General features: G+C 41.2%; 2 protein-coding genes across 2 annotated transcripts; one reads left to right on the top strand and one right to left on the bottom strand.

Annotated features, from left to right (window-relative positions):
- The first annotated feature begins 2,241 nt into the window (after positions 1 to 2,241).
- DHRS1 (dehydrogenase/reductase 1) lies at positions 2,242 to 5,051 on the top strand. The gene has a single exon (XM_088139852.1). It carries the CDS (start codon positions 2,753 to 2,755, stop codon positions 3,752 to 3,754), a length of 1,002 nt encoding a protein of 333 aa, XP_087995978.1. The 5' UTR covers positions 2,242 to 2,752; the 3' UTR covers positions 3,755 to 5,051.
- Positions 5,052 to 10,230: 5,179 nt separating this feature from the next.
- Positions 10,231 to 25,127, bottom strand: ZUP1 (zinc finger containing ubiquitin peptidase 1). The gene is made up of 9 exons (XM_088139861.1): positions 24,983 to 25,127; positions 23,763 to 23,873; positions 22,186 to 22,295; positions 21,297 to 21,465; positions 17,321 to 17,509; positions 16,099 to 16,267; positions 11,630 to 11,781; positions 10,518 to 10,735; positions 10,231 to 10,405 (listed from the first exon to the last, which is right to left on the bottom strand). The coding sequence occupies exons 1-9, from the start codon at positions 25,056 to 25,058 to the stop codon at positions 10,358 to 10,360; spliced, it is 1,242 nt and encodes a 413-aa protein (XP_087995987.1). The 5' UTR covers positions 25,059 to 25,127; the 3' UTR covers positions 10,231 to 10,357.
- Positions 25,128 to 25,750: the final 623 nt, after the last annotated feature.

Below are 25,750 nucleotides of genomic sequence, written 5' to 3' on the forward strand. Positions count from 1 at the left end.
AAATTATATTATAAATTATAAACTTTTTGTTTTTCCTTGATGATTGCTGAACATCAGTTTGCCACATTCTTAAATAAAGCACTGAACAGAGCAGAAAGAAAGCGGTCATTTCATGTTGTGATTAAAAGAGATCTACCAAGAACTCAAAGAACTAGACTGACTCTTGAAAGACACTGAAGTTCCATTGGCACTATTCTCAGTGTCCTGATCTTTCCATGGAATATACAGGTGACGTGATTGTTCTCTTTCCTATTGAATAAAGGCTGCATGGCTTCTTTTATAAAATATGCTGATATACTTAGGCCGGCTTACTTCTCCAATACCATATTGCAATTTTGTAAGGTTTCTAGCAAAGCTTTTCTGAATGGATCAGTGCCACCCTAACCTATGCTACAAAGTAGGCTTACATCTACAGGTAGTCCTTGGGTTATGACAGCAATTGGGACCAGAATTTCCATCGCTAAGCGATCGAGTCATAAAGTGTAATGTCATGTGATTGTATCACTTGGTGATGCCAATCCCGGCAGTCCCTGTTGCCATCATTAAGTAAGAATCACAGATCGTTAAACGAGGACCTCCTCGCAACTTCCTGCTGGCTTCCAACAAGCAAAGTCAGTGGGAAGCCAGCAGGAAGTTGCAAGTCCAGGGTGGCTCACAAGCAAGGGAAGAAAGCCGCATGCAGCCAGCAACTGCCTCATGAACAGCCAGGCCGGGTGCGCCTTGTCAGCAGCAGGAGGAAGAAGATGACAAAGGTCAGCTGGGGGCAGCAGGGGCGGCAGAGTGCAGGGCAGCCAAAAGGGCTGAGAGGGTGGAGATAGGCAGGTGAGGGGAAGTTGAAGTGCACCCTGAGGTTGGAAATGTGGGTGGTGTGCCAAGCGCCCAAATTTTGATCAAGTGACTACAGGGGCACTGCAATGGCCATAATTTCAAGAACTGGGCATAAGTACCATTTGTTCAGCACCATCGTAACTTTGAACAGTCGCTGAACAAATGGTTGTTAAGCAAGGACTACCTGTAATTAGAATTCTGCTTTCTTTGCTAAGCATTTCAAAAACAAAATCTGACTACTGCTTTAATTATAGGCTTGTGAAATATGTCCATTGCTCTGCTGAATTAGTAGGACACAGAAAAGGAGTGTCCATGATGAAATGCCTTACCCAGTAGTAGATGCTGGGCCCTCCAGCATACCATTATTATATATATGATGATGCATGTGAATGATGAATGAAAAACAACAGTGCTAGAACAAAGTAAGAAGAGAGCTTGGTCTAGTAGTATGAATATATAAAAGGTAGGGATAGAACTATCATTCAGTGACATTTTAAGACCATTTTTATGGTCTGTAAAATGTCCCTTGCTTCTAGACTGGCTCCTCCTTTTTCCTGTATTTACAGATTCTTCCCATTTCTCTGTATGGAACTTTCTAAAAGTGAGACATTTTCTCTTAGCACTTCCATTTTTTAAAAAATCACAATCAGTGCTTTTTGTAGAGTTTAAAAAAATAATTATACTTGGATCTCTCCACTGTACAGAAAGCATTCATGCTTGTAAAAAAAATGTAATTTCAATTAATGCAATATTTGCTTTATCTTAAGCTTATCAGATTGCAAGGACATGGGATAGCTCTAGAAAAAAATTAAATCAGGCGCATGTATTTGAAAGCTGTATTATGGCTGGAGACTTCAAAAGTGAGGTGTGGCCAAGTTATGCTGCCTCCCGTCCAGCCCTGTAGTTTCCCTGTGTACAAGCAACAACTAAGGAGACCCCAGTTCAGGTCCTCATTCAGTCGTGGAAGCTCACTGCCTGACTCAAGGCTGCTCTTTCAGCCCGACCCACTTTATACTCCTGTTATGGGGGGAAATGGAGGAGGGGATATTCTGTACAGCCCCACGAACTCCTGAAGGAAAGGTGGGATAGAAATCTAACCAAAAATAAAAATACAGTAAACGTTAAAAAGCTCCTCTTCTTGATTTTTGCCTGCTTGACAGCACAGAAGCCTTGCTACTTGAGAGGAGGAAACGCTTAGCCAGTAATCCTAAACCACGGGAAGTATCCCTGACTTCAGCATGCCTCCTGGTGCCAGATGGCGGCAGTAAACAACAGCTGTAACATGAACAGAGACGAGGCCACGTACTTCTCTTGGCAAGAAAATCCAAATTGTCAGACATCGCTTCTATGAAGTAACAGGGGCATGTGCAATAGAGAGAAAGACGGGGCGGGGCGGGGTGGGCCGGGGGACGGAATCGGCTAAAACTGGTTGTTGATAAAACACGCACACGAAGAGTTAAGGTGTTCGGCTAGGACTGGAGACTTCAAATCCTCTCGTGGCCTGGGAAACTCACGATTGTTGTTGCAGGGCTAAAACGAAGGGAGATCCCCTGAAGCCATGTCGGGCTCTTAGAAGAAAGATAGGCTATAAACCTAACTAACGAACACATGAGGAAATAAGGCAGCTGTCCTTCTGAAGCTTGTGCTAAAGTATTTGTCTGTTGGTTGTTCCCAACAGCGAGCCTTGAAGGAGCAGTTGGTCTTAATCCTCTCCGTTAACGCGAGGAGCTCTTGCATCAAACCAGCAAGACGCGTGCAACCAGTTCGGCCGCCTGGGCCGTAACCGGCGGCAGTCCCCGCCTTTCCTGCTCGCGGTGGATGGGACGGCGTTGGGCAGGCATCAAGAGCTCCAGCCAGCGCCGCGGCGCTCCCATTCTCACCGGCCGTTTAGCAAGCAGCGCTTTCCTGCACCGCCGCTGTTGCCATGGCCTCGGTTGCTAGGCCTCTGTCGGGGCGCGTCTGCGTGGTGACCGGCGCCTCGCGGGGCATCGGGAAAGGCATCGCGCTGCAGCTGTCGGAGGCGGGCGCCACCGTGTACATCACGGCCCGGCACCAGGAAACTCTGGAGCGAGCGGCGGCGGAGGTGCAAGGCCGGGGCGGGAAGTGCGTGCCGGTGGTGTGCGACTCTACCCGGGAGGAGGACGTGGCGGCGCTGTTCGAGCGCGTCCGGCGGGAGCAAGCTGGCCGCCTGGACGTTTTGGTCAACAGCGCTTTCTCCGGGGTGAGCACCGTCGCCCAAGAGATGGGTGTGCCCTTCTGGGAAAGCGCACCGTCCCTCTGGGACCAGATCAACGACGCAGGCCTGAGAGGCCAGTATTTCTGCACGGTTCATGCTGCCCGGCTCATGGTGCCCGCCGGGCGCGGGCTCATTGTCATCATCTCCTCGGCCGGCGGACTGCGGTACATGTTCGACGTCCCGTACGGGGTGGGCAAGGCTGCGTGCGACCGCCTGGCGGCCGACTGCGCCGTCGAACTGCGCGCCTTCGGCGTGGCCTGCGTGGCCCTCTGGCCCGGGCTCGTTCGCACCGAATTGATCCAGCAGCAAGCGGAGGAAACCGAGTCCCACGCGCTGCTCAAGGACCTGTCAGAGCGACTGGTCGACATGGCAGAAACTCCCGAAGTGAGCGGGAAATGCGTAGTGGCCCTGGCCTCGGACCCCCAGGTCATGCGGCACAGCGGCAAAGTGGTCCTCAGCCCGGACATTGCCCGCCTCTACCGGTTCAAGGATGTGGATGAGCGAGAGGTCTTCAACTATGTCTCGGTTCGGAACGTCCTTACCCAGTTGATGCCCAAACTGTCTTTCCTTTTCTGGTTCATTCCCCGCTTTATCTCCTTCCCTAAGTGGGCTCTTGCCCTTTATTCCAGCAAGTTTGCTGTGTACCCTCCCTTTTTCCCAGTTAATCTTAAATCAGTTAAAAAAGACTGATCATGAATTGTACCACTTGGGAGCATGTTCTGCAATAACGTCAACCTTTTTGTGAAAAATTCTTGTTTTAATCGTTCTCTGAGTGATAATTATTTCAACTCTTAGAAATCAGGAAGAGTGATTTCTTGCAGGAAAGGGGTTTGCAGGTTTGAAAACCCCTTTGAGGAATTATTGGGGGATTTCCTTCTGAAATGAAAGGTTAACTGCAAACAGGAGCTTTAGGACCTCAAAGGGGTTTTCAAACCTGCAAACCCCTTTCCTGCAAGAAATCACTCTTCCTGATTTCTAAGAGTTGAAATAATTATCAATCAGAGAACGGTTAAAACAAGAATTTTTCACAAAAAGAAAGGTTGGCGTTATCAAAGAACATGATTCTCTAAGATCTCATGTTCTTGAGAAAGCGTTAGCTGTTAAGTTCCTTAATATTTCTGTATTATCCTAAAATGAAAGGTTTGGGATTTATCAAAGAATCATTCAGATACTTCAAGGTGATCAAGCTAGTTACCACTAAGTATACTGCAGTTAAAAGAGGCCATGATATCTGAAAAAATTGCCTTTGTTTTTTGTTTTGCTTTTGCCTATGTTGAGCACGTTCATATACCCAGCCAGAGCCTGTTTGTATTACAGTCTGCTATATTTTATTTCTCTTCATAAAAACATAATTATCAATTTAAAATCTGTGTGATCTTCTAAAGCTTACTTGGAACAAAACTCTAAACTTTGAAAGAAAAGGTGAAGTCTGGAGAAAACCTTTCTATCTATCTTTTCAACCCTTCAAGTGATTCCAGAATTCTGCTAGTTCCATAGTCAAATATTAGCAGAATTGGTCCTGGTGAAAGAAAAGCCCATGGAGACAGTAGCTATATTAGGCCATAGAGGACACTCAAATCAGCAGAAATTAGCAGATATAATCAGAGCCATATCAGAGTGGACACAGAACAAACTATGAAACAAGACAGCCTTCCAGAAAGAAAGTTTGCTAGAAACCATTATGAAACTGGTAAAAGGCATAAAACAAAATCTTGGAATAAGTGATAAGGAGCATAGGCTGCAGGAGAATAAGAAACAGGTCATCTTTGTTCAGTTTGCTGTTTCTGTATAATTCCCAGACAAAGAAGCACATTCAAGCTTGTTCTTTTCCAAAATCAACCACTGTTTGTTTCTAAAAGATATTCAGGAAGCTGATGTGATCCACTTGATGAAATGCTTGCTTGCTTGCTCACTTGCTAACTCTCGTATTCTTCTATTGAGAAAACCTTGTGGCCATAAATCAATAAAACTTAAAAAGCACTGCTTATCTGTTTGGTTTTCTTTCCTTACATTGGGATTAAGGGGAAAGATTTTCTTACAGCCACCTAAAGACTTCTTAATAGTTGCAACTTCTTCAGTTTTTAGCACCTTTCATCCAACAGAATGGTTAAAGGTCAGGAAAAAAAAAAGAGAGAAGGTTGATCTTAGAAAAATGTTGATGTTTCTAAGTGTGAGGAACAGTCATTGGGCATGGAGATTGGTGTTATAAGACTGTACTAGGGGCCCTCCCAAAATTCACTAGAAAGCAAGCACAGAATTTTAAAGCCAACATTTTTAAAATTAATGTTTCAGAGTAATTTACCAAAGCTGTTCTTATCCTATACAAGATAACACAGTCACTTGACTGGTAGAAAATAAGAAGACATCCAGGTAAACTTAATGGCATAAACCCAGGGTACCTGAGGAACCGTCTCATCCCCATTACATTGACCCGTCCCACGTGGTCCAGCAGGAAGGGTATGTTGCAGACCCTATTGCCTAGAGAGTTTTGATTGGCAGGGTCCAGGAGACCCTTTTCTGCTGTGGCTCCCGCCCTCTGGAGTATCTTGCCCCCTGAGGTGAGATTGACCCCATTCTCTTGCCCTTCCAAGGGTGTTAAGACCTGGCTCTGCCAACTTGCATGGGGACCCAATGGGAGTTCACTGCACTGGGGGCAGGGGTGGCCTGTAGCCAGAGGATGCTCTCTCCACCTTTTTAGTTTGCATTGTAGTTTTAACTTTTTAGCTTAATGTTAACCTTTTGTAATTTTTTAACCTATATATTTTTCTAGGATTTTATAGTTTATGTGTAACATCACCTAGAGTCACTTGTATAGTAAGATGGGCGGCATATATAAATCTGAAAAATAAATAAATAAATTTACAAAGCTAGAGATAATTTAGACTGATAAGTAAGAAAGTCAATCAAAACCATTCTGGGAAGGGATGATTGCAGCAAAGTCATCAGAATACTACATAAGATCTCATGTAAGATAGTTGGGGTAAAAAAGATCATAGGTAGATGAGATGAGGAAAGAAAGATGAGCTTATTAGAAAACTTGATCAGCAGGTATTAATCTTGTTTCTACCTTTCATGTTGAAAGCATAATAAATCTAGCTAGATACTATATGCACTGTACACACATTAACAGAACAGCCTGGCTTTTTAAATTAAAAGCACTTTCAGAAAGAAAGAGCCTTGCTAGTAAGAAAGTAGACAGGAGGAAAGGCTAGATTTCTTTCCAACCCATGATTGGAACCCAATTGTTCCTGTCCGTACTCTTATCTGCTCTACTTTTGAAAACTGTGTACCTTAATTAGATAAAACTTATTTGGAGATTCAGATGTGAATGTGGTATGTGGAATTCCTTGCAACTGTGGAGACATGATGATGATGGTGATATGAGTTAGCTAGCATTATGGCCTCCTCAGTCACTCAGACTGTTGTATTCAGATGACTTTGGGGAAAGAAGCATGTCACTGTTTTGCAAGAGAGGTGGGCATCTGTCACCAGCCCAAATGTAGAAGGACTGAAGAAATTGTTCTGGGTTACTTACTGCAGTACTTTATCACAGTATCTTAACAGAGGTAGCACTCTATCCAATGCGCTCTGGTTCAGTGTTAGACATTGTATATCCAGAGTTTGCTTTCAGCCTGTTACTATGTGGGGAAAGGAAAATATCACCGTAATCATCAGGGACTAAGTATTTCCAGATTCAGTTCCTGATGCTCTGAGAGGCTGAGAGGTCTTTTTGAGGAGGGAGGAAAAGGAAAGATGGAGTTAGCTGAAAGCAGAGAGAAGATAAAAGTTAAAAGAAACTGTTGCTGAACTTATGTGTTTAGGCTGTAAAAATCTCTGAACCCTTCAAAGAGGCCTGGCCTTGAAACAACTCACTTCCCTGCTAAACAGTGGAGTCATCCCTTCAGATAGGAATGCCATCCTCTGTTCATAATTTAAGCATTCGCAATTGCAATCACTGTTGTTACAACAGCAGTTTGTGATGTTCCTATGATGTTATCTCAATTTATAATTCCCTCATTTTTTTTCTCTTTCAAACTCCCTGCTGAGACACACGTGCAGGTCACCTCCCTTGCCATTTATCTAATATATCTAGGGCTGGATAGAGGCAACTGAATTAGGGAGGGGATTGAGTTTACCAAATTCCCTTTCAGTGGAGATAGAACTTCAAGAACGTATACAACAGTTGGAATACTCCACACAGAATATACACTACACATAGAATCTCTAATTACCTGTAAAACTTTTATTAGATACAATCAGCGTAAGCATTGCACATCTGTGCACATTCATTTTCGTACGACAAATTAGCCAAGAGATGAGGTGCCAGCAACTGATGGTAATATGCATGAATGTTGAAACCTCTCAAGAGGAGGTCCCTTGCAGCTTTTAATTCCTTGCCAGCAAGTCACACATTCCTTTCTGCATCACCTCAGCCTTTTGTTGACTATGTGACCTCCATAGCAGTTAGGTTTGACCTGAATTGTTTCATTGAGACTTGTTGTGTGGGTATTTTTTATCTCTGCTGGTTGCTATCCAGATCTGGTCTAGTGACTTCCTTGTTTTTTACCCCATGCAAAGATTGCATTTTTTCTTACATTCAAATTCCTTTCATTTGTTTCTCCCAACATTTTATTTCTTGGAATACAGCCGGGAAGTAAAAAAGCTAACTACAGTAAAGGAAAAAGATTTCCTTAGCCTAAATTTCCTCAACTGAGACTGGCATTTCAAACTTGCCTGTTGGGGAAGGAAAGGAATAAAAGGACATAAACTGCTGATCAATCTAGTTGGACATTATAATTTGATTTAATAGCTGGACAAGATTATATTTTGTTTTAAAGCCATGTTCCTGAGAGGTTAAATGAAGACGTGTGAATAAATAAATAAATATCCTTTCTGTTTGGGTGAGAAAGGACCAATCTTTAGCCACCACTGCAGGAAGTCTTTACATCTAGCACTTGCACGGTTCTGGAAATTTATACCAGTGCTTAAAGGCAGCATTAATTAGTAAAGGAGAAAAACGGTGATCAGTAGGAAAAAAAACTTAAGCTACATCTTGTAGCATTGCTAAGGTTGCTCCTTCAAAAGAAGGCAGGAATGAGAGCTAAATACCTTAGGACAGGGGTACAAAAAGCGTGGGTCCCATTACATCCCTTTTGTGAGGGATGGATCTTAAGTAGATACTGAAGGCATAATTTCACCTCTTAAAACTCTTGAATTCTTGCTCCTATAATGGGGCCTGGCTTTTTCACTTTTGTAGCATGGCCTTTGATATACCATGCAAACCCTGGTGTGGCCTTCAGGCTGACACAAGTTCACACACCTCAATCCTATAGATGGAATGTTAAAATAATTTCCAAAGAAAAAAGGAAAAAAGGCATTCATTTTTGCTGCATTTTCCCCTTAATGGACCATTGAAGTAACTAATTCCCTTTATTGTTTTCATTGGAATGGAACTAGTCTACATCAACTCCAGGGCTGACATAAACCATTTGCTGCTTATGGGCAAGCCTAGGAATTATTTATATATCCAATTTGTCACTGCTCATCTCATTAAAAAGCGACACTGCTTCTCATGATACATTCTTCATGTCAACACTTTTCTGTTTCCTGCCAGTCACACAATGGTATTTGCTACTGAGGTTTCCGGAATAGCGGGGAAGAAGTCTCTGCAATAGGATTTCCCATTTTGAGGACATATCCCTCTATCTGTAGAGAAAGCATTCTGATGTATCCTATAGCATCTAAGACAGTTTTCCCAGGAACCATAGGATTGTAGATTAAATTATTTAGTTGCTACTTTTTACTTAATAAAACCAACCAGACAGGTTCTAAACAAAAAAAAACCCCAACAACCTCATGTTGAAGCAAGGCCACCTGAAAATTGCATAATTTGATTTTTTTTAATAGAGTCAGGTGCTGAGTGTAATATAAGTCAAGGATTTAAAATATATTTCTGGTCTTTATCACGTCCCCTCTTGCAGCCCATATAGTGTTCTAGCAACTAGTTTTAATTAAGACAGGGAGAGACTCAGGTTGAAATTTTTGTTCAACCCCAGAATTTGCCATGAGGCTATGTCCAGGAATATGAATAGTAATAAGAAATAATATAAATGCATGTACAGAGTGACTTTCTGTATAATTTTTGTTTGCTACTGCAGCATCACTTTTTGTTCCTGCAGACAAAAGTAAAAAGATATTTTAGTTTCTTCCTGACAGCTATCAACAGAGCTCAGACCAAAGAAACAAAGCAAGGGGAAAGGGGGCAACTCCTCAAAGTTCTGAAGCCACCAGCAAGCTTAATGAGGAGTAAGGACATTGTGATACTTTGACAACTGAGTTAATTATTATAAGGTTGGCTTTCACGGACTACAGCCTACTTTGTCAGGTTCATGCAGTGTAATCTTCAGGGTATGTGTGCTTGTGTGAAGTAGACAGCACACATGCATGAATGCAAGGATTCCAAGACAAGTACATTTTTTTAGAAGGAATGAGTAACTATAGGCAGTCTTATTGCACTTCAATTGAAATGCTTCAGGAGAATAGCTTCTCTTTCTATTATAGCTAAGCATACAATTAACAGAATTTTGCTCCTATCTTCTCTACATATTCATAATCTAAGTAGTCTTCCAGTTCTGCTCTCGTCCTTCATCACCTGACCCTAGGAAGTTTCGACTCAATTCAGGTATTTTTTTATACACGCGCACACACACACACACCCATTTTCCATCGCTCTGCACACTTCTAGGATCCTAGCTTTTCTCAGTGCTGCCCCATGTACCACCCACATAAGGACTGCAAGCCTTGACTTCTCAAAGCTGTAATGATATGTGGGAATGACCTTGAAGACAGGAGGAAAAGCTGCAGATGGGACAACCAGCATGTAAAAGATGTCTCAGCCCACAGAAGGAGAGAGGGTGTGGGAAGCATTTCAGAAGGGACCCTCCCTGATTTGGAAATGTGAGTTATGAATATTCTTGGCTTGGGCTTATAGTACTGTTGCAGAAATAATCTTTTCCCCTAGAATACTGAGAACAGAGATCAGTTTAGTGTTCATGTTGACTGAACTCACTTGTCCATTCCAAGCAAAGTTTAAAAACATTCTGCTGTAATGACACAGTAACGTAGGATATAATATTTGTAATTCAGCATCACACAGGAATCATACATAAGAATTAAGTCTTTCAATATTTATTTTGAAATGCTTAAAAAATGCTATGTACATCACTCAACAACCTGTATGAACAGATCTCCCTTGCAGCCTTTAACTTCTTCCATTTTTCAGGAATTCTTATTTCAAGGAATTTTCTGTGCCATGAAGAGTTGAGAAGCCTGCCTACGAGCCTTATAAGTGGGAGACACATAAAATAGATAAGAATATGTAATTAAAAGAAACAATTCTATTCATCCTAACTCAATAAAAATTAATCAAATGGATGTGTTCTGCAATACTTACAACTTTTTCCTCTTCTGTCAGTATACCATCTACAGCCACTATTTGATACTGCTTATGCTTTAAGCCTCCTGGAAGCCTTCGAAGGAATTTTAGATTGTTCCCATCAATGCCTTTTAAGAGTTTTTGCATTTCTTGTGAAGGGCAGCCAGGATCAAATATTAGTAGACATAAACTTTTGTTTTTTCTTTCCTCAATTCCAACAATGGTACGACTATGACCTAGTTTTCAATACCAAAACCCAAACATGTGTTAAAGTATACACATACATAAGAATTACCAACCTCTTAGTGGAAATAAACCATATTGAACTGCTTCTTATCTAAATATCTCGTTCATAGAATAAAAACCACTGATATGAATGTTCTCAGCAAATGTTTTTCTGCAATTATGTTTGAAGTTGCTGACAAAACTATTATAGAAATGTAGTAAATTAGAACTTAATTACACAACAAGAGCATCAGGAAGTATGAAACCAGGACTGGAAGGCAGTATCTCACTCAAGAGGCCTTCAAAAAGTCTCACTCATCAATCCTTCAAAAAGACCAGGCAAATTTTAAGTTGAAGGAAAAAGTCCTTCAACCATATGGTCACATGCTATTCAGGGCTTTGTAAGAAATCATAAGCACCTTGAATTGCACTGAGAAACAGACTGATTGTTTTACTGTGCTGATGGTAACACAGCACACAGAACACAATATGCACAAGGACAAGCTGTTCTGAAAATAAACTTTAATTAAAATGTTTTGGTGTTCTAGGATTGTACAATAATTTTCAGACAAGGTTGCTCTTAACCACTGAATGCTAATCTAGAGGGTAGAGTTCAAAAAGGAGGAAGATAAAAAAATAATTCAATTCCATTTACTGTAGATATAATTAAATGTGAAATCTTGCTCATGACTTAGGCAAAGATACTTCAAGCACATTTGAGAAGTCAAGGTTTAAAATACTGATGTTCAGAAACAGATCTGAGTATTCCAGATTCTTCTCTTCTAACATGACGACGTATGATTCACATAAAAGAGAATTGTCATGGAGAACAATTTACAAGAATAGCTATGGAACTTTATTTTCAGAAACGTTTTACAAAAAAACCGAGACAGAGTTTTACTGACCTTGGTGCTGAAGATAAATTGGTGGCTTGGAGGTACTCATAACCTTTGCATTGTTTTCTTTACCTGAAGAATAATAGTTTAATACCCATTCAAACAAACGAGGGTGTGTGCCAGAAGAGCCAGTAGACTGATGAAAGTCAATAATTTGACACCTATAAATTACATTACATTACATTACATAACATTAAACTAAGTCTCCATAAATAGCCAGATAATCTGGACCCTTATCAGTCAGGTTTCAGGCCCGGCTATGGAACAGAAACGGCATTGGTCGCACTTATGGATGATCTCTGGCGGGAGTGGGATGGTGGTAGTGCGACCATCCTTGCTCTCCTCAATCTCTCAGCGGCGTTTGATACCATCGACCACGGTATCCTATTGGGACGGCTCAGGGATATGGGGTGGGCGGCACAGTTTTGTGCTGGTTCACCTCCTTTCTCCGGGGCCGATCCCAATCGGTGATAGGGAGCGAGAGGTCCCATCCACGGCCCCTCCTTTGTGGGGTGCCACAGGACTCGGTTCTCCCTCCACTCCTTTTCAACATCTATATGAAGCCACTGGGTAAGATCATCTGTCACCATGGGATGAGGTATCATCAGTATGCATACTGATGATACTCAACTATACATCTCCATCCCTGGTGAGGTAAGTGATGCCGTGTCCGCCCTCTTGCAGTGCCTGGAGGCTGTGAGGGTCTGGATGGGGAACAACAGGCTCCAGCTGAACCCTGGCAAAACGGAATGGCTGTGGGTTAATGGCTCCCCTGTATCCGGGACGTTGTCATCGCTGGTTCTGGATGGGGTAGCACTTCCCCAGACAGACCCAGTGCGTAATTTGGGGGTCCTCCTGGACTCACGACTCCTGCTCAAAGAGCAGGTGGCAGCTGTGGCCAGGAGGGCTTTTGCACAGCTTCGGGTTGTCCACCAGTTACGCCTTTTCCTGGATCGGGATGCCCTACGAACAGTCACTCATGCCCTCGTTATCTCCCAGATAGACTACTGCAATGCGCTCTACATGGGGCTACCCTTGAAGAATATCTGGAAGCTCCAGCTGGTCCAGAATGCGGCCGCGCGAGCAATTTTTGGGGCCCGAAGGACCCATATAACACCTTTGCTCCGTGAGCTGCATTGGGTACCGGTTTGCTTCCGGGTCCAATTCAAGGTGTTGGTTATCACCTTTAAAGCCCTACATGGCATGGGGCCAGGCTACCTGAAGGACCGCCTCGCCCCCACGATCTCAACCCGTCCCACCCGATCTCACAGAGAGGGCATGCTTCGGACCCCCGTGGTAAAAGAACTTCGTTTAGTGGGATCCAGAAGGCGGGCCTTCTCTGCTGTGGCCCCCGCCCTCTGGAATATCTTGCCCCTGGAGGTGAGACAGGTCCCCTCACTCCAGGCCTTTCGGAGGGATTTGAAGACCTGGCTCTGCCATCTGGCCTGGGGCGGGGAGGGAGGATATCAGAAATGGGGTTGGCTGGCCCCTTAGCGGCCTGGTGCAGCCCCCATCGGCCTCTTGGATTTTTTAGCTTTTTTATTTTTTAATGCTTGGTTTTTTATAACTTTTAATTGTATTTATGTTTTTAGTGTGTTGTAAGCCGCCCAGAGTCCCCCATTGTGGGGAGATGGGCGGGGACAAGTTAAATAAATAAATAAATAAATAAATAAATAAATAAATAACTGCCATCTAGCATGTTTAAGGAACACAATTGTCTTTCAAATTCTACTATAGTGAGGGTATATGCACACGATTCTGTCCGTTTGAAAAACAGACCTCTGTGATCCTACAAAGTCAACTATATTCAATGGCTGAATCCATTTATTTCTGGTGCAGCTGCTATGTGGGATACATGAAACCACAGAAGTAATAGTTTTAATTTTCCTTTTTTAAAAAATTGAATCTCTGTGGAGTCTGAGGGCAATTCATTTGTCTATCTGCAAAAACTCCTGGTTTGTCATGCCTCCTACTCCTGGGCTTTAGGACCTTCAAGGAAAAAGGTGGCTTGAAAGAAAATGATTGGGGGGAAAAAAAGGGGAAGGGGGAGATTGGAAAACTAAACAAACACACAAAACATGGGCATAGAAAGGTCTGTGTACTGTATACAATTTATTTTATTAAGCTAGGTGGAGTGGGAATGAAGGGATTTCTGTTATGGTAGGATCTGCACCAGCTCAGGATGGGTGATGATTTTTAATCCTTGTTCCCTGTGTTTTCCTGGAGGTAGGTCAGAAAATTATTAAAGACAATCTGATGATCTATGAAGAACTGGGAAAAAGAAGTGTCAGCAGTGTGGAAATGCCCTTAGTCTTGGCTTTTAAGATAATTTACTCATTTAGTAGTTTGTATTGATAAAAGGATTTCTCTTATCTCAAGAATTTATAGCACTTCCTTGTGCCAAACCGCTAGGGCATAGATATAATAAATTGTTTTACCCTGATACTACTTTTAAAAATGTTCTTATTTCCATCTATTATTTTTATTACACATTAATTATTAATGAATTGAAAATATAGAGTTTATAATAAATGAAAATGTCAGAATTTACTTATCTATGCTACTGGATACTTACTATTCAAATTAATAAATACAGTGGGGCAAAAAAGTATTTAGTCAGCCACCAATTGTGCAAGTTCTCCCACTTAAAAAGATGAGAGAGGCCTGTAATTTTCATCATAGGTATACCTCAACTATGAGAGACAAAATGGGGGAAAAAATCCAGAAAATCACATTGTCTGATTTTTAAAGAATTTATTTGCAAATCATGGTGGAAAATAAGTATTTGGTCACCTACAAACAAGCAAGATGTCTGGCTCTCACAGACCTGTAACTACTACTTTAAGAGGCTCCTCTGTCCTCCACTCGTTACCTGTAGTAATGGCACCCGTTTGACCTTGTTATCAGTATAAAAGACACCTGTCCACAACCTCAAACAGTCACACTCCAAGCTCCACTATGGCCAAGAGCAAAGAGCTGTCGAAGGACACCAGAAACAAAATTGTAGACCTGCACCAGGCTGGGAAGACTGAATCTGCAATAGGCAAGCAGCTTGGTGTGAAGAAATCAACTGTGGGAGCAATAATTAGAAAATGGAAGACATACAAGATCACTGATAATCTCCCTTGATCTGGAGCTCCACGCAAGATCTCACCCTGTGGGGTCAAAATGATCACAAGAATCGTGAGCAAAAATCCCAAAACCACATGAGGGGACCTAGTGAATGACCTGCAGAGAGCTGGGACCAAAGTAACAAAGGCTACCATCAGTAACACACTACTCCGCCAGGGACTCAAATCCTGCAGTGCCAGACGTGTCCCCCTGCTTAAGCCAGTACATGTCTGGGCCTGTCTGAAGTTTGCTAGAGAGCATTTGGATGATCCAGAAGAGGATTGGGAGAATGTCATATGGTCAGATGAAACCAAAGTAGAATGTTTTGGTCTAAACTCAACTCGTCGTGTTTGGAGGAGAGAGAGAATGCTGAGTTGCATCCAAAGAACACCAAACCTACTGTGAAGCATGGGGGTGGAAACATCATGCTTTGGGGCTGTTTTTCTGCAAAGGGACCAGGACGACTGATCCGTGTAAAGGAAAGAATGAATGGGGCCATGTATCGTGAGATTTTGAGTGAACACCTCCTTCTATCAGCAAGGGCATTGAAGATGAAACGTGGCTGGGTCTTTCAGCATGACAATGATCCCAAACACACCGCCCGGGCAACGAAGGAGTGGCTTCGTAAGAAGCACTTCAAGGTCCTGGAGTGGCCTAGCCAGTCTCCAGATCTCAACCCCATGGAAAACCTTTGGAGGGAGTTGAAAGTCCGTGTTGCCCAGTGACAGCCCCAAAACATCACTGCTCTAGAGGAGATCTGCATGGAGGAATGGGCCAAAATACCAGCAAGTGTGTGAAAACCTTGTGAAGACTTACAGAAAACGTTTGACCTCTGTCATTGCCAACAAAGGATATATAATAAAGTATTGAGATGAACTTTTGATATTGACCAAATACTTATTTTCCACCATGATTTGCAAATAAATTCTTTAAAAATCAGACAATGTGATTTTCTGGATTTTTTCCCCCATTTTGTCTCTCATAGTTGAGGTATACCTATGATGAAAATTACAGGCCTCTCTCATCTTTTTAAGTGGGAGAACTTGCACAATTGGTGGCTGACTAAATACTTTTTTGCCCCATTGTATATTTGCAAAACTCCTGAGGATTACAAGGATAGAGCAAAAGTATTTTTAATTAAAGAAAAGGAGAAAAATGATGAAGTAAAGGTTTCCAGGCAGCTACTTTTCTGGCCACGTGAGTCTTAATTCTGACATAGTTTCATTAAACACATTTAATGGAAACATTCTATAAAGGACCAGTTAGGACCTGAATTTTGTGAAGCACATATAAAATCACATATAAAACTGCTAGTATGAATTAGTGTTGGCTCAGAATGAAGACTTCCTTGGATAGTTAACACTTACTTTAGCCTGAGAGAAGTTAAAAGGGAATAAATTTCACATGCTCCTATCCATGCTTTAGTTCCTTGTAATCTGCTGTTGAAATGAGAAGCTCCTTGGGGATCAAAACCTTCTTTCCAAGCATCTTCAATGGATGTTTGAATTTTTGGAATACAAGGAACTGATGAATTATCTAAACATGAAAGAGGACAACATTCAAAACCTTTGAAAAGGACATTTTGAATTTACCATACATTTTTGTTCTCAGACATTGTGGAATGGGTTAGTCTTTACTTTTGGAAAATAACTCCTTTTGACTGATAGATATGCCTGTCAACAGGCATGATGTCAAAGAGAGGGAATTTCTCTCTGAGTGAGACTGGAAAAGACCTATAGGGATAATGTCTTCCCGCTTCAAAAATGGTGAGGTAAGGTGCTGTCTCTACGTACATGCAGGTTGATGGTAGTGTGGCTGCTGTTTGCCTTGATCTTAACCCAAGGATGAGAAGTTGAGAAAAGAGCTGTAAAAAATGGTGGTGCTCACCAATCTTTTGCTTTCCCTCCCTTCCTTCCCTCCCTCCCTTCCTTTTGCTTTGGTTCAAGCCTGATCTCTGGGATGCATTCTCTGCTGAACTGAGGGAACTGACCTCCTTGTTTGCATTTAAAAAGGCCTTCAAATACATTTTTTTTTCTAACAGGGTTTTATCACTGATATTTTGAACCAATGTATAATTATTTTAATAATTCTGTTCTTGGGCAGTGGATGCAAAATGTCACTATTGTTAATAATATAAAAATATTAAATATTATAAAGGCTTAATATTAAATAAAATGTTCTCACTATTAAGGAAGGTGAAATATCTAAATGTTTGATGTTGTACTAGAAGAGTAGAGTCTCTGCAGGCTTTGGACACGACTGAATAAAACAAGTTCCTGCCTGGAAGACTACCTTTCTTTTTAAGTATTGCCTCTTACTAACTATTATTAAATTACATTCAAATGGTGTCATAGCAGTGTGCTAAGGTCATGTCAGAAGGGAGATGTCTACTAGTCAGACAGGTCTGATCTGGGAGATGAGAAGTGATTTCTTCCTGGAAACCCTTTATGTGTATTGAGAAACTTCCCAAAAGTAAATGTTCCCCATCTCAGAATCAAAAGTAGAATGGTAAATCACAGTAGATCATGTGCAAATCTACTCTGAAGTAGATTCCATTAAATGTAATGAAATTTATAACAAAGTACATACCCTTCAAGCAATCTTTATAGGAGCTATTTCTCAAAAGAGAAGAAAACAGCATTTGGAAGTTCCTATAACCACAACCCCAGCCTCTGTCTCCAAGAGAACAGTGGAAGTGATCCACTCCTGTAGAAAGCCATGTGTGCTTTATGTCTTTGCATTCATTCTGATAGTACTGGCACAATGCTTCAGTAATTCCTAGTTAGGGGAAAAAATTATATAGATAGATGGAAATGGAGAAATACTGTATTAGCCTAATTTACAATTTCTTCAAATATGCAGTTTTACAAGATATGACTGATTATGTGCCATAAAGCCAGGGTTGACTCTTAGCAACCACATCTAGGATAATCTGTCCTCAACCTGGCCCTTCAGGTCTTCCAACAGGGTACCCATCAATGCTGTAATCCAACTCCATCTGCCTTACTGCTGGTGGTCCTCTTCTCTCTTCTTCTCCTTTTCCAGAATTACAGACTTCTCAAGACAGCTATATCTTTGCACAATACATCCAGAATATGATAATTTCAGCCTGGTCATTTGTGCTTTGAGTGGTCAAGGTAAAATAAAATCTGGGTAACAAACTGTTGAAGAATTCTACAAGGAATAAAGAGTGGTTTCATAACCTGCTTGGAGACAGGAGTTTCATCCTATTCCTTAGCTATGGATTTAATTTATCATAACAACCTAAAGCAGGTGTCTCAAACTATGGAATTTGAGGGGATCTAAATTTTCTTGGGCTTTTACATATGGATCATTGTCAGAACTCATTTCCATACTGCACAGAGATGACAGCAAAGTCAGATTTTCAACAGCTCTGTTATAAAGAGCAAATATCAATCCAAATGTATAATTTTTTTTTAAAAAGGGATATATGTTTTTGTCTAATCTGAACTCCAATGAAATAATTAATTTTATTCATAGAATGGCTTACACGAATTCATTCACAGTATTATTAGTAAAGTCCTACTGCAAACATTCAGAACAGTCAAGATCCATATAACCCCAATCCTGCTGTGCTTTAAGAGAGCCTTAAACACCTGGTTCTTCCCACAGCCACTGGAGCAGGACACGGTGTGAATTCACCATTTGAGTAGATATTGTTCTGTTACATTTTTTTCCCCAGCATGGCCGGTTTTTACTATTGTTTTAATTTATTGTTATTATTTTGACCTATAAGCTGTTCAAAATCACTGGTGAGTGGGAAGCCTTAGAAATTGAAATTATAAAAATAAACAAGCACATTTGATTTTACTCTAGTTAATATACAGTGGGGCAAAAAAGTATTTAGTCAGCCACCAATTGTGCAAGTTCTCCCACTTAAAAAGATGAGAGAGGCCTGTAATTTTCATCATAGGTATACCTCAACTATGAGAGACAAAATGGGGGAAAAAATCCAGAAAATCACATTGTCTGATTTTTAAAGAATTTATTTGCAAATCATGGTGGAAAATAAGTATTTGGTCACCTACAAACAAGCAAGATGTCTGGCTCTCACAGACCTGTAACTACTACTTTAAGAGGCTCCTCTGTCCTCCACTCGTTACCTGTAGTAATGGCACCCGTTTGACCTTGTTATCAGTATAAAAGACACCTGTCCACAACCTCAAACAGTCACACTCCAAACTCCACTATGGCCAAGAGCAAAGAGCTGTCGAAGGACACCAGAAACAAAATTGTAGACCTGCACCAGGCTGGGAAGACTGAATCTGCAATAGGCAAGCAGCTTGGTGTGAAGAAATCAACTGTGGGAGCAATAATTAGAAAATGGAAGACATATAAGACCACTGATAATCTCCCTTGATCTAGGGCTCCATGCAAGATCTCACCCCGTGGGGTCAAAATGATCACAAGAACGGTGAGCAAAAATCTCAGAACCACACGGGGGGACCTAGTGAATGACCTGCAGAGAGCTGGGACCAAAGTAACAAAGGCTACCATCAGTAACACACTACGTCTCCAGGGACTCAAATCCTGCAGTGCCAGACGTGTCCCCCTGCTTAAGCCAGTACATGTCTGGGCCCGTCTGAAGTTTGCTAGAGAGCATTTGGATGATCCATAAGAGGATTGGGAGAATGTCATATGGTCAGATGAAACCAAAGTGGAACGTTTTGGTCTAAACTCAACTCGTCGTGTTTGGAGGAGAGAGAATGCTGAGTTGCATCCAAAGAACACCATACCTACTGTGAAGCATGGGGGTGGAAACTTCATGCTTTGGGGCTGTTTTTCTGCAAAGGGACCAGGACGACTGATCTGTGTAAAGGAAAGAATGAATGGGGCCATGTATCGTGAGATTTTGAGTGAACACCTCCTTCTATCAGCAAGGGCATTGAAGATGAAACGTGGCTGGGTCTTTCAGCATGACAATGATCCCAAACACACCACCCGGGCAATGAAGGAGTGGCTTCGTAAGAAGCATTTCAAGGTCCTGGAGTGGCCTAGCCAGTCTCCGGATCTCAACCCCATGGAAAACCTTTGGAGGGAGTTGAAAATCCGTGTTGCCCAGCAACAGCCCCAAAACATCACTGCTCTAGAGGAGATCTGCATGGAGGAATGGGCCAAAATACCAGCAACAGTGTGTGAAAACCTTGTGAAGACTTACAGAAAAGGTTTGACCTCTGTCATTGCCAACAAAGGATATATAACAAAGTATTGAGATGAACTTTTGATATTGACCAAATACTTATTTTCCACCATGATTTGCAAATAAATTCTTTAAAAATCAGACAATGTGATTTTCTGGATTTTTTCCCCCATTTTGTCTCTCATAGTTGAGGTATACCTATGATGAAAATTACAGGCCTCTCTCATCTTTTTAAGTGGGAGAACCTGCACAATTGGTGGCTGACTAAATACTTTTTTGCCCCACTGTAATGTAGTTTCTAAAGGTTGAAACCAAGCCTGTGTTTAAAGTTATTACACATTTTTATTTCAGAAAACAGGGAAACAAATTGATATGCTCAAATTCCCCCAACATTAACAAGAGACATGAAACAGCCACCCCAAGAATGTCTACTTCAAGGCAGCAGTTTTGGGTACATTCAGAAGGTACAATTGAGAGCAAGTATAGTTTGGCTCTGAATACACATGAAGACTCCTCCTTCCCAAATGACACAACTGTAAACTATCCACCTGTGCTTACTTTGAATTGATTGTATTGTCCAAGCAAGGTGCAATGGCTTCATCCAGCTAAAACAAGCCAGAAACTGAAAATGAGTTCCAACCAGAAGAAGCTACATAACAACTAAAAACAAACAACAAATCGATAGCTTACTGCAGCCACATTGTGGAGGCCATCCTTGGCACATTCATGTCTAGACTGGTGTTGACTATGGATGTACCATTAAATATATCCCACTTACAATAAGATAATGGCAATACTGTATATGAAGTAGCAAAATAAGGAGGCCAGGCAAGGGGGAAAAAAAACCTGACTGAGCCACCACTGCATACCTTTATTTAGATTTTACATTGCCTTTTTGAAACAATTACATTATTATAGGAGCAGTTTAATTTATGGAGCAAGGTAAGTTAGACAGAAATGGAGGCACATTCATAAAATATAACTTCTGGACAAACAGTGAGTCTACCATACAAACCAGACAGTAGTGACACTGTTTCTACCATCAGGAAAAGAAATAAGCTCTTTCTTCAGAGGAAGACTACAAATACAATGAGGACTGTTAACTGAAAAACCAGGCCATGAATTATATTTTATCTCAAGGCAATAATCACATCTCCAAGGAGCTAATACTTTTGATAACACTAATATAACATAACATAATATGAATTGTAACAATCACCACTTTTAGGTCATTTTTCAAAGGTCTTTATATTCTTATTAATTTGGTGGCACAAGAAAAAAAGCTAGTGATTTGTTAAATGCATCTATATTACACAATATTACAATATTCAGTGATGAATGGCTATTTAAATAACAAGGCTTTTTAGACATCTTCCTCAGGCTTTTAAGCAGGTTCTTACTAACCTGAAGTCTTTGTCTTTCCATCATCAATGCCAAAAGCCAGTGATTCCAACATATCAGCTTTTCTCCTATGATATTCAGATGGTTGCATTCTTCCAAAAGCTACTTCTTTTGCCATGGCTTTTAGTGATTGCTGTTTGTATCCTCCAGAACCATCTAAACCATATTGTCTCTGTCGTGGATAAAATATTCTTTTAAGAGGAAGTTTTGCTGATGCCTTGAATCATAGCTTCCATAATGCCTTACCACTGACCATACTGAATGGGATCCAGGGGGCATCAGATTGGGAATGCTTCTCTAGAAGCAACTTGGTATCAACTTGATGTATTAGGCTACAGATCGCAAGGAACAATTATAGCTGAGTTCCAGAATAGTAAACGAACTGTGTAAGGCTTCAATATATTACTATTTGTAGAGTACTATGTTTGGAAAGTGCATGAATATTCTATAGAGAGCTTTGCCTAAAAAAGTCCTACCCTACCTCTTTATTAATAAATCAAGAAATCTCATTTCAACTGCATTAAGAAGTGATGTAGAAACAACAGTGAAAAAAATATGCAACCACCCATGTAATACAGTAGCTTAAAAAGTGCATGTTAATTTATTTAAACATTTATATCCTGCTTTTCTTCCATCATTTGTGATTCCTGAGATTCCTGAGTTGTCTCCCATCCAGGAACTGACCCAACCCAGAACTGCTTTGGCAAGGTGACTGCTTCATGAAACAGACCTGTACCTTAATCAGTTAATCAGTTTGCTTCCAAAGACCAATCTCTTATTATTTATGAATTATGAATAAATAGGTACTCATACTTATTGCACATGTTCTACTTTCTCCCTGTATTTATTCAGAAGGGCTATCAAATATGCACTTAAAAAACTAATATCATACCTGCAGCTTTTGGAAATCATCTTTTTCTCGTCTTGCTGTTTCTGTTCTTCTTTGCCTATCCTCTTCATTTTGAAGATGCTGTGCCAATTCTAGATCATTCAAGTTTCTTCCTATTGTTGTCATATGTTAAAAATACGTAAGATTTGCTGAATTTCAAAATGTTGAATATCTAATGATCCTAAAATATACTTCATATGTTATATAATTTCAGCAACATCTACAGTTTCAAATTTGTAGATTAATTATGTATGTTTACACAAAAGTAACCTATACTCACTGAGGCACGGAATTAAAGTCTTAATTGTGCATATTATTTTCATAGTAATGAAAGGATGGACTAATTCAATACAATTCAAATCATCAATGTAGTATCACAGAAATTATAAATTGAAATCACACTGCCTATTTAATATATACAAACTGGTTTACCTGATCAGTAAATTATATTAATTTATACTTAGAGCACTGTTATTATCTTGCAGGGTGTATTTCTTCCCAGTCATAAGTGCTTTGTTTATTTCTAAGGTGCATATCATGGCTGGGGAAGACGGAAGTCCAGAACTATATTAACTCTTAAATACTAAGTAATGCTCGATGATCATCCTCAGTGGAGGTCAGCATCAGCATTCCTGCTAGCAGAGGAAGAATGGAGGAGTTTACCTTTCCCCTATATCTTTGAAACTCTGTTCCAGATCTGAGAAAGCTTCTCTGGAACAGTGTGGGGAGGATACCAATGGATGCCAGGAAGGAGGGAAAATGAACCACGCACATTCCTCTTTCTCTTCTTCCAGCAAAAATGTTTGTAAGATTGTTTTGAACTGGAGAACACTAGAAAGTTTCCAAGGGTACCCAGCATCATAGTATGCAGATATCTTTTTTAGAAGCAAAGGCTTATCACTCATTTCCTGGGCAGAACAATTTGCTTACATAAGATTAATAAAAATATAATTGCCTTCTTAAGAAAAGTAATATTCATAATTTGAAAATGGCAGAGTAAGAATTTATGAAACTCGGTGACTATTATAATACCAGACATGGTATCACTCAGTTGGGTAAAGCAGGAAACCTCATATGGCAAATTGGGAGGCATGGTTCTTAATGCTTAATGGGGGGCGGGGTATTATTTTTAGCTTCCAATATTAGAATTCTGCTAATCATACTGTATATTCTATTAGAGTGCATCTTATTTGTAAAAACAATTTACAGCTTTTTAAAAATGTGTATTGCCTTATTTCAATGTCCTTCATAGAAAAGCAATGACTCAAAAGCTTTAAGGCAGTGGCTTGTATCAATTATTCAAAAACCACAGCCTAAGATGTTTTATGATTTAAACTACTTAAACTGCAGGTTATTTATCTACTCTGAATACAAATGAGTATGCATGGTGTTTCAGTGTTTGCAAGATTCATTCTGCAGCACTAGAGGAAGCCAACTGACAATTCTGTAGCATCCTTCTATTGTTTTCTCTCTCACACAGTTGGATGAAACCAGAAGAAACACCCAGCACTTCCCAAATCATGTCAAATATCTTGAATTAGTTAAGAAAATATGTCTTATTTTGGAATCCTCTATTTTACCTTCTAAAATGCTGCATTCATCCAGGTGAAGTTCAACATGTTCTTGCAGAACTGGATAATCAGTACAAGCAAGATGGCATATTGGGCATTCATATAGACCCTGACCACTTTCTGCATTGAAAAAAATATTTTAAGGATAAATGATTAATTTATTGGTCATTCATCCAAAAATCAAGCAAACCAAGTAACCCCAAACAAAACCCCAAATGCTTAATATCATATTAAGAGTCAGCTTTTGTCTCAGAGATCTTTGAAACCCCAGTGAGATTTGACAGATTTATCTTGGGAGCAGTGCCACTTCTACAAGTGAAAAGTGGCCAATCAAATTTCTTTTCAACAATGGTGTTACTCAGAGACATAGTGGGAATTAAAACGGTGGCCCCAAACAACCTGATACTTAAAACACCATTAACAGCTGGCAGTCAGAGTTTGGCATTTTTAATGGCAGTTGAAAGTGCCAGACATACACAAAACAGAGCAGTATGAGTGATTTTTGTTGTATAAAGAACCAATATGGCATATTAGTTATGAAGACTAGGAATGAGGAAACCCAGGCTCTAGTCCACTCTCAGCCACAAAAGCTCACTAGTGATTTGGGGCCAGGCCAATCTACCTCACAAGGTTGTTGTTGTAGGAAAAACAGGATGAGGAGGGAGTGCCATGTGCACTGCCATGAGCTCCTCAACGAAGGGCAGGAAGTAAATTAAATAAATATATTGCCAGGGCGTAGTTACACAAACACCCAGTCTAACTGTTGCATGGAAAGGAATGGGTGAAGGGTTTTGAAGGTACATAAGAAAAATAAAAGGTGTGTGCGTCCACATAAAAGGCCGGGACACAATATTCGCAGGTATTTTGCACTCCCACGGCCACTGAAGAAATACAGATTTGGGGAAGGGAACAGGGAAGATTCTGAGCCCCTCTTCCCCGGCTCATTTTAATGAACGTTTTGCTTAAAATGAAGCCCGGATCCGGTTGTAATTAGGAAGACACCGAAGGGAGTTCCACGGATGTATAAGCTCCAAGAGCTCGGAAAGGAAACCGAAACTGCCCCGAGAGACTATTCGATGACGCCCCTTTGCATCTCTGCAACAGGCGCTTCGCCCCGTTTTACAGCGCTGGCAGGCGGGAGACCGCAAAGGGAAGCTCGCTTTGGTCTCGAGACCGCCAAGCCTCGCAGCTTCGGAAGGCGAAGGAAGGGGCTCTCCCCGCTGACTCACCGGGTAGCGGACATGGACGAACAGCGCGGGCACCGGCAGGCGGACTTCCCTGCCGCCCTCTCCCGGTCACGTCCATTACACTCTAACGGGAGAACCCCGAGCGGCTCCTCCTTCTGGGGATGCAAGAACGCCACGCCCCTTTAGACCGAGCCAAACAATTGCAAATCGTCCTGCGCGCGCCGCTGTTCGGAAGCGAACGAAGGCGGGCGGCTGCGCGAGCGAGCTCCGTATTTGTTTTTTTAAAGCTCTGCTGCCCCATGTGTTTAGCCCCGTTAATAATGCAACATCAAGACTCGTTTCTCAAAAACTGCTTTGCACATGGCTTCTAGCTTCTTGGCCTGCGCACCCGCTACTCTCAGTTAGATGGGGGCGGTCACTCTGCCTTGCGTTCTGTTTCCCGTTCACGAGCTCTGCGGTATCGACAAGGCAGCATTTCTAGCCGGCGCGCATAGATAAATTCTGAAACAGGCAAATTCAAGAGAATAAGGTTACGAATGGTTGTTTATCACAGTGATACATTAAAAGCAGTCACAACCATGTTGGTCTAAAGGAAAATATCTATCGTATTTTGGTATTTTGAAGGATGGTTACCAGGAATGTATGTTGGACAAGTTTTGCATTTTTAACTCCGTAACGACCAGCAACAAGGTGGATGGACTCGGTTACAGTGGCGATGAGTGCACCTTTTGGAGACCTGAAAGACCAGGCTAGGGACAGATCGCCATGGAGAAAATCCATCTATGCGGTCGCTAGGAGTCGAAAACGACT

The sequence above is a fragment of the Python bivittatus genome, unplaced genomic scaffold (genome assembly GCF_059951505.1).
Source record: "Python bivittatus isolate LINGU-HERP-01145 unplaced genomic scaffold, Pbiv_v1 ctg000020_np1212, whole genome shotgun sequence".
NCBI classification, from domain to species: domain Eukaryota; kingdom Metazoa; phylum Chordata; class Lepidosauria; order Squamata; family Pythonidae; genus Python; species Python bivittatus.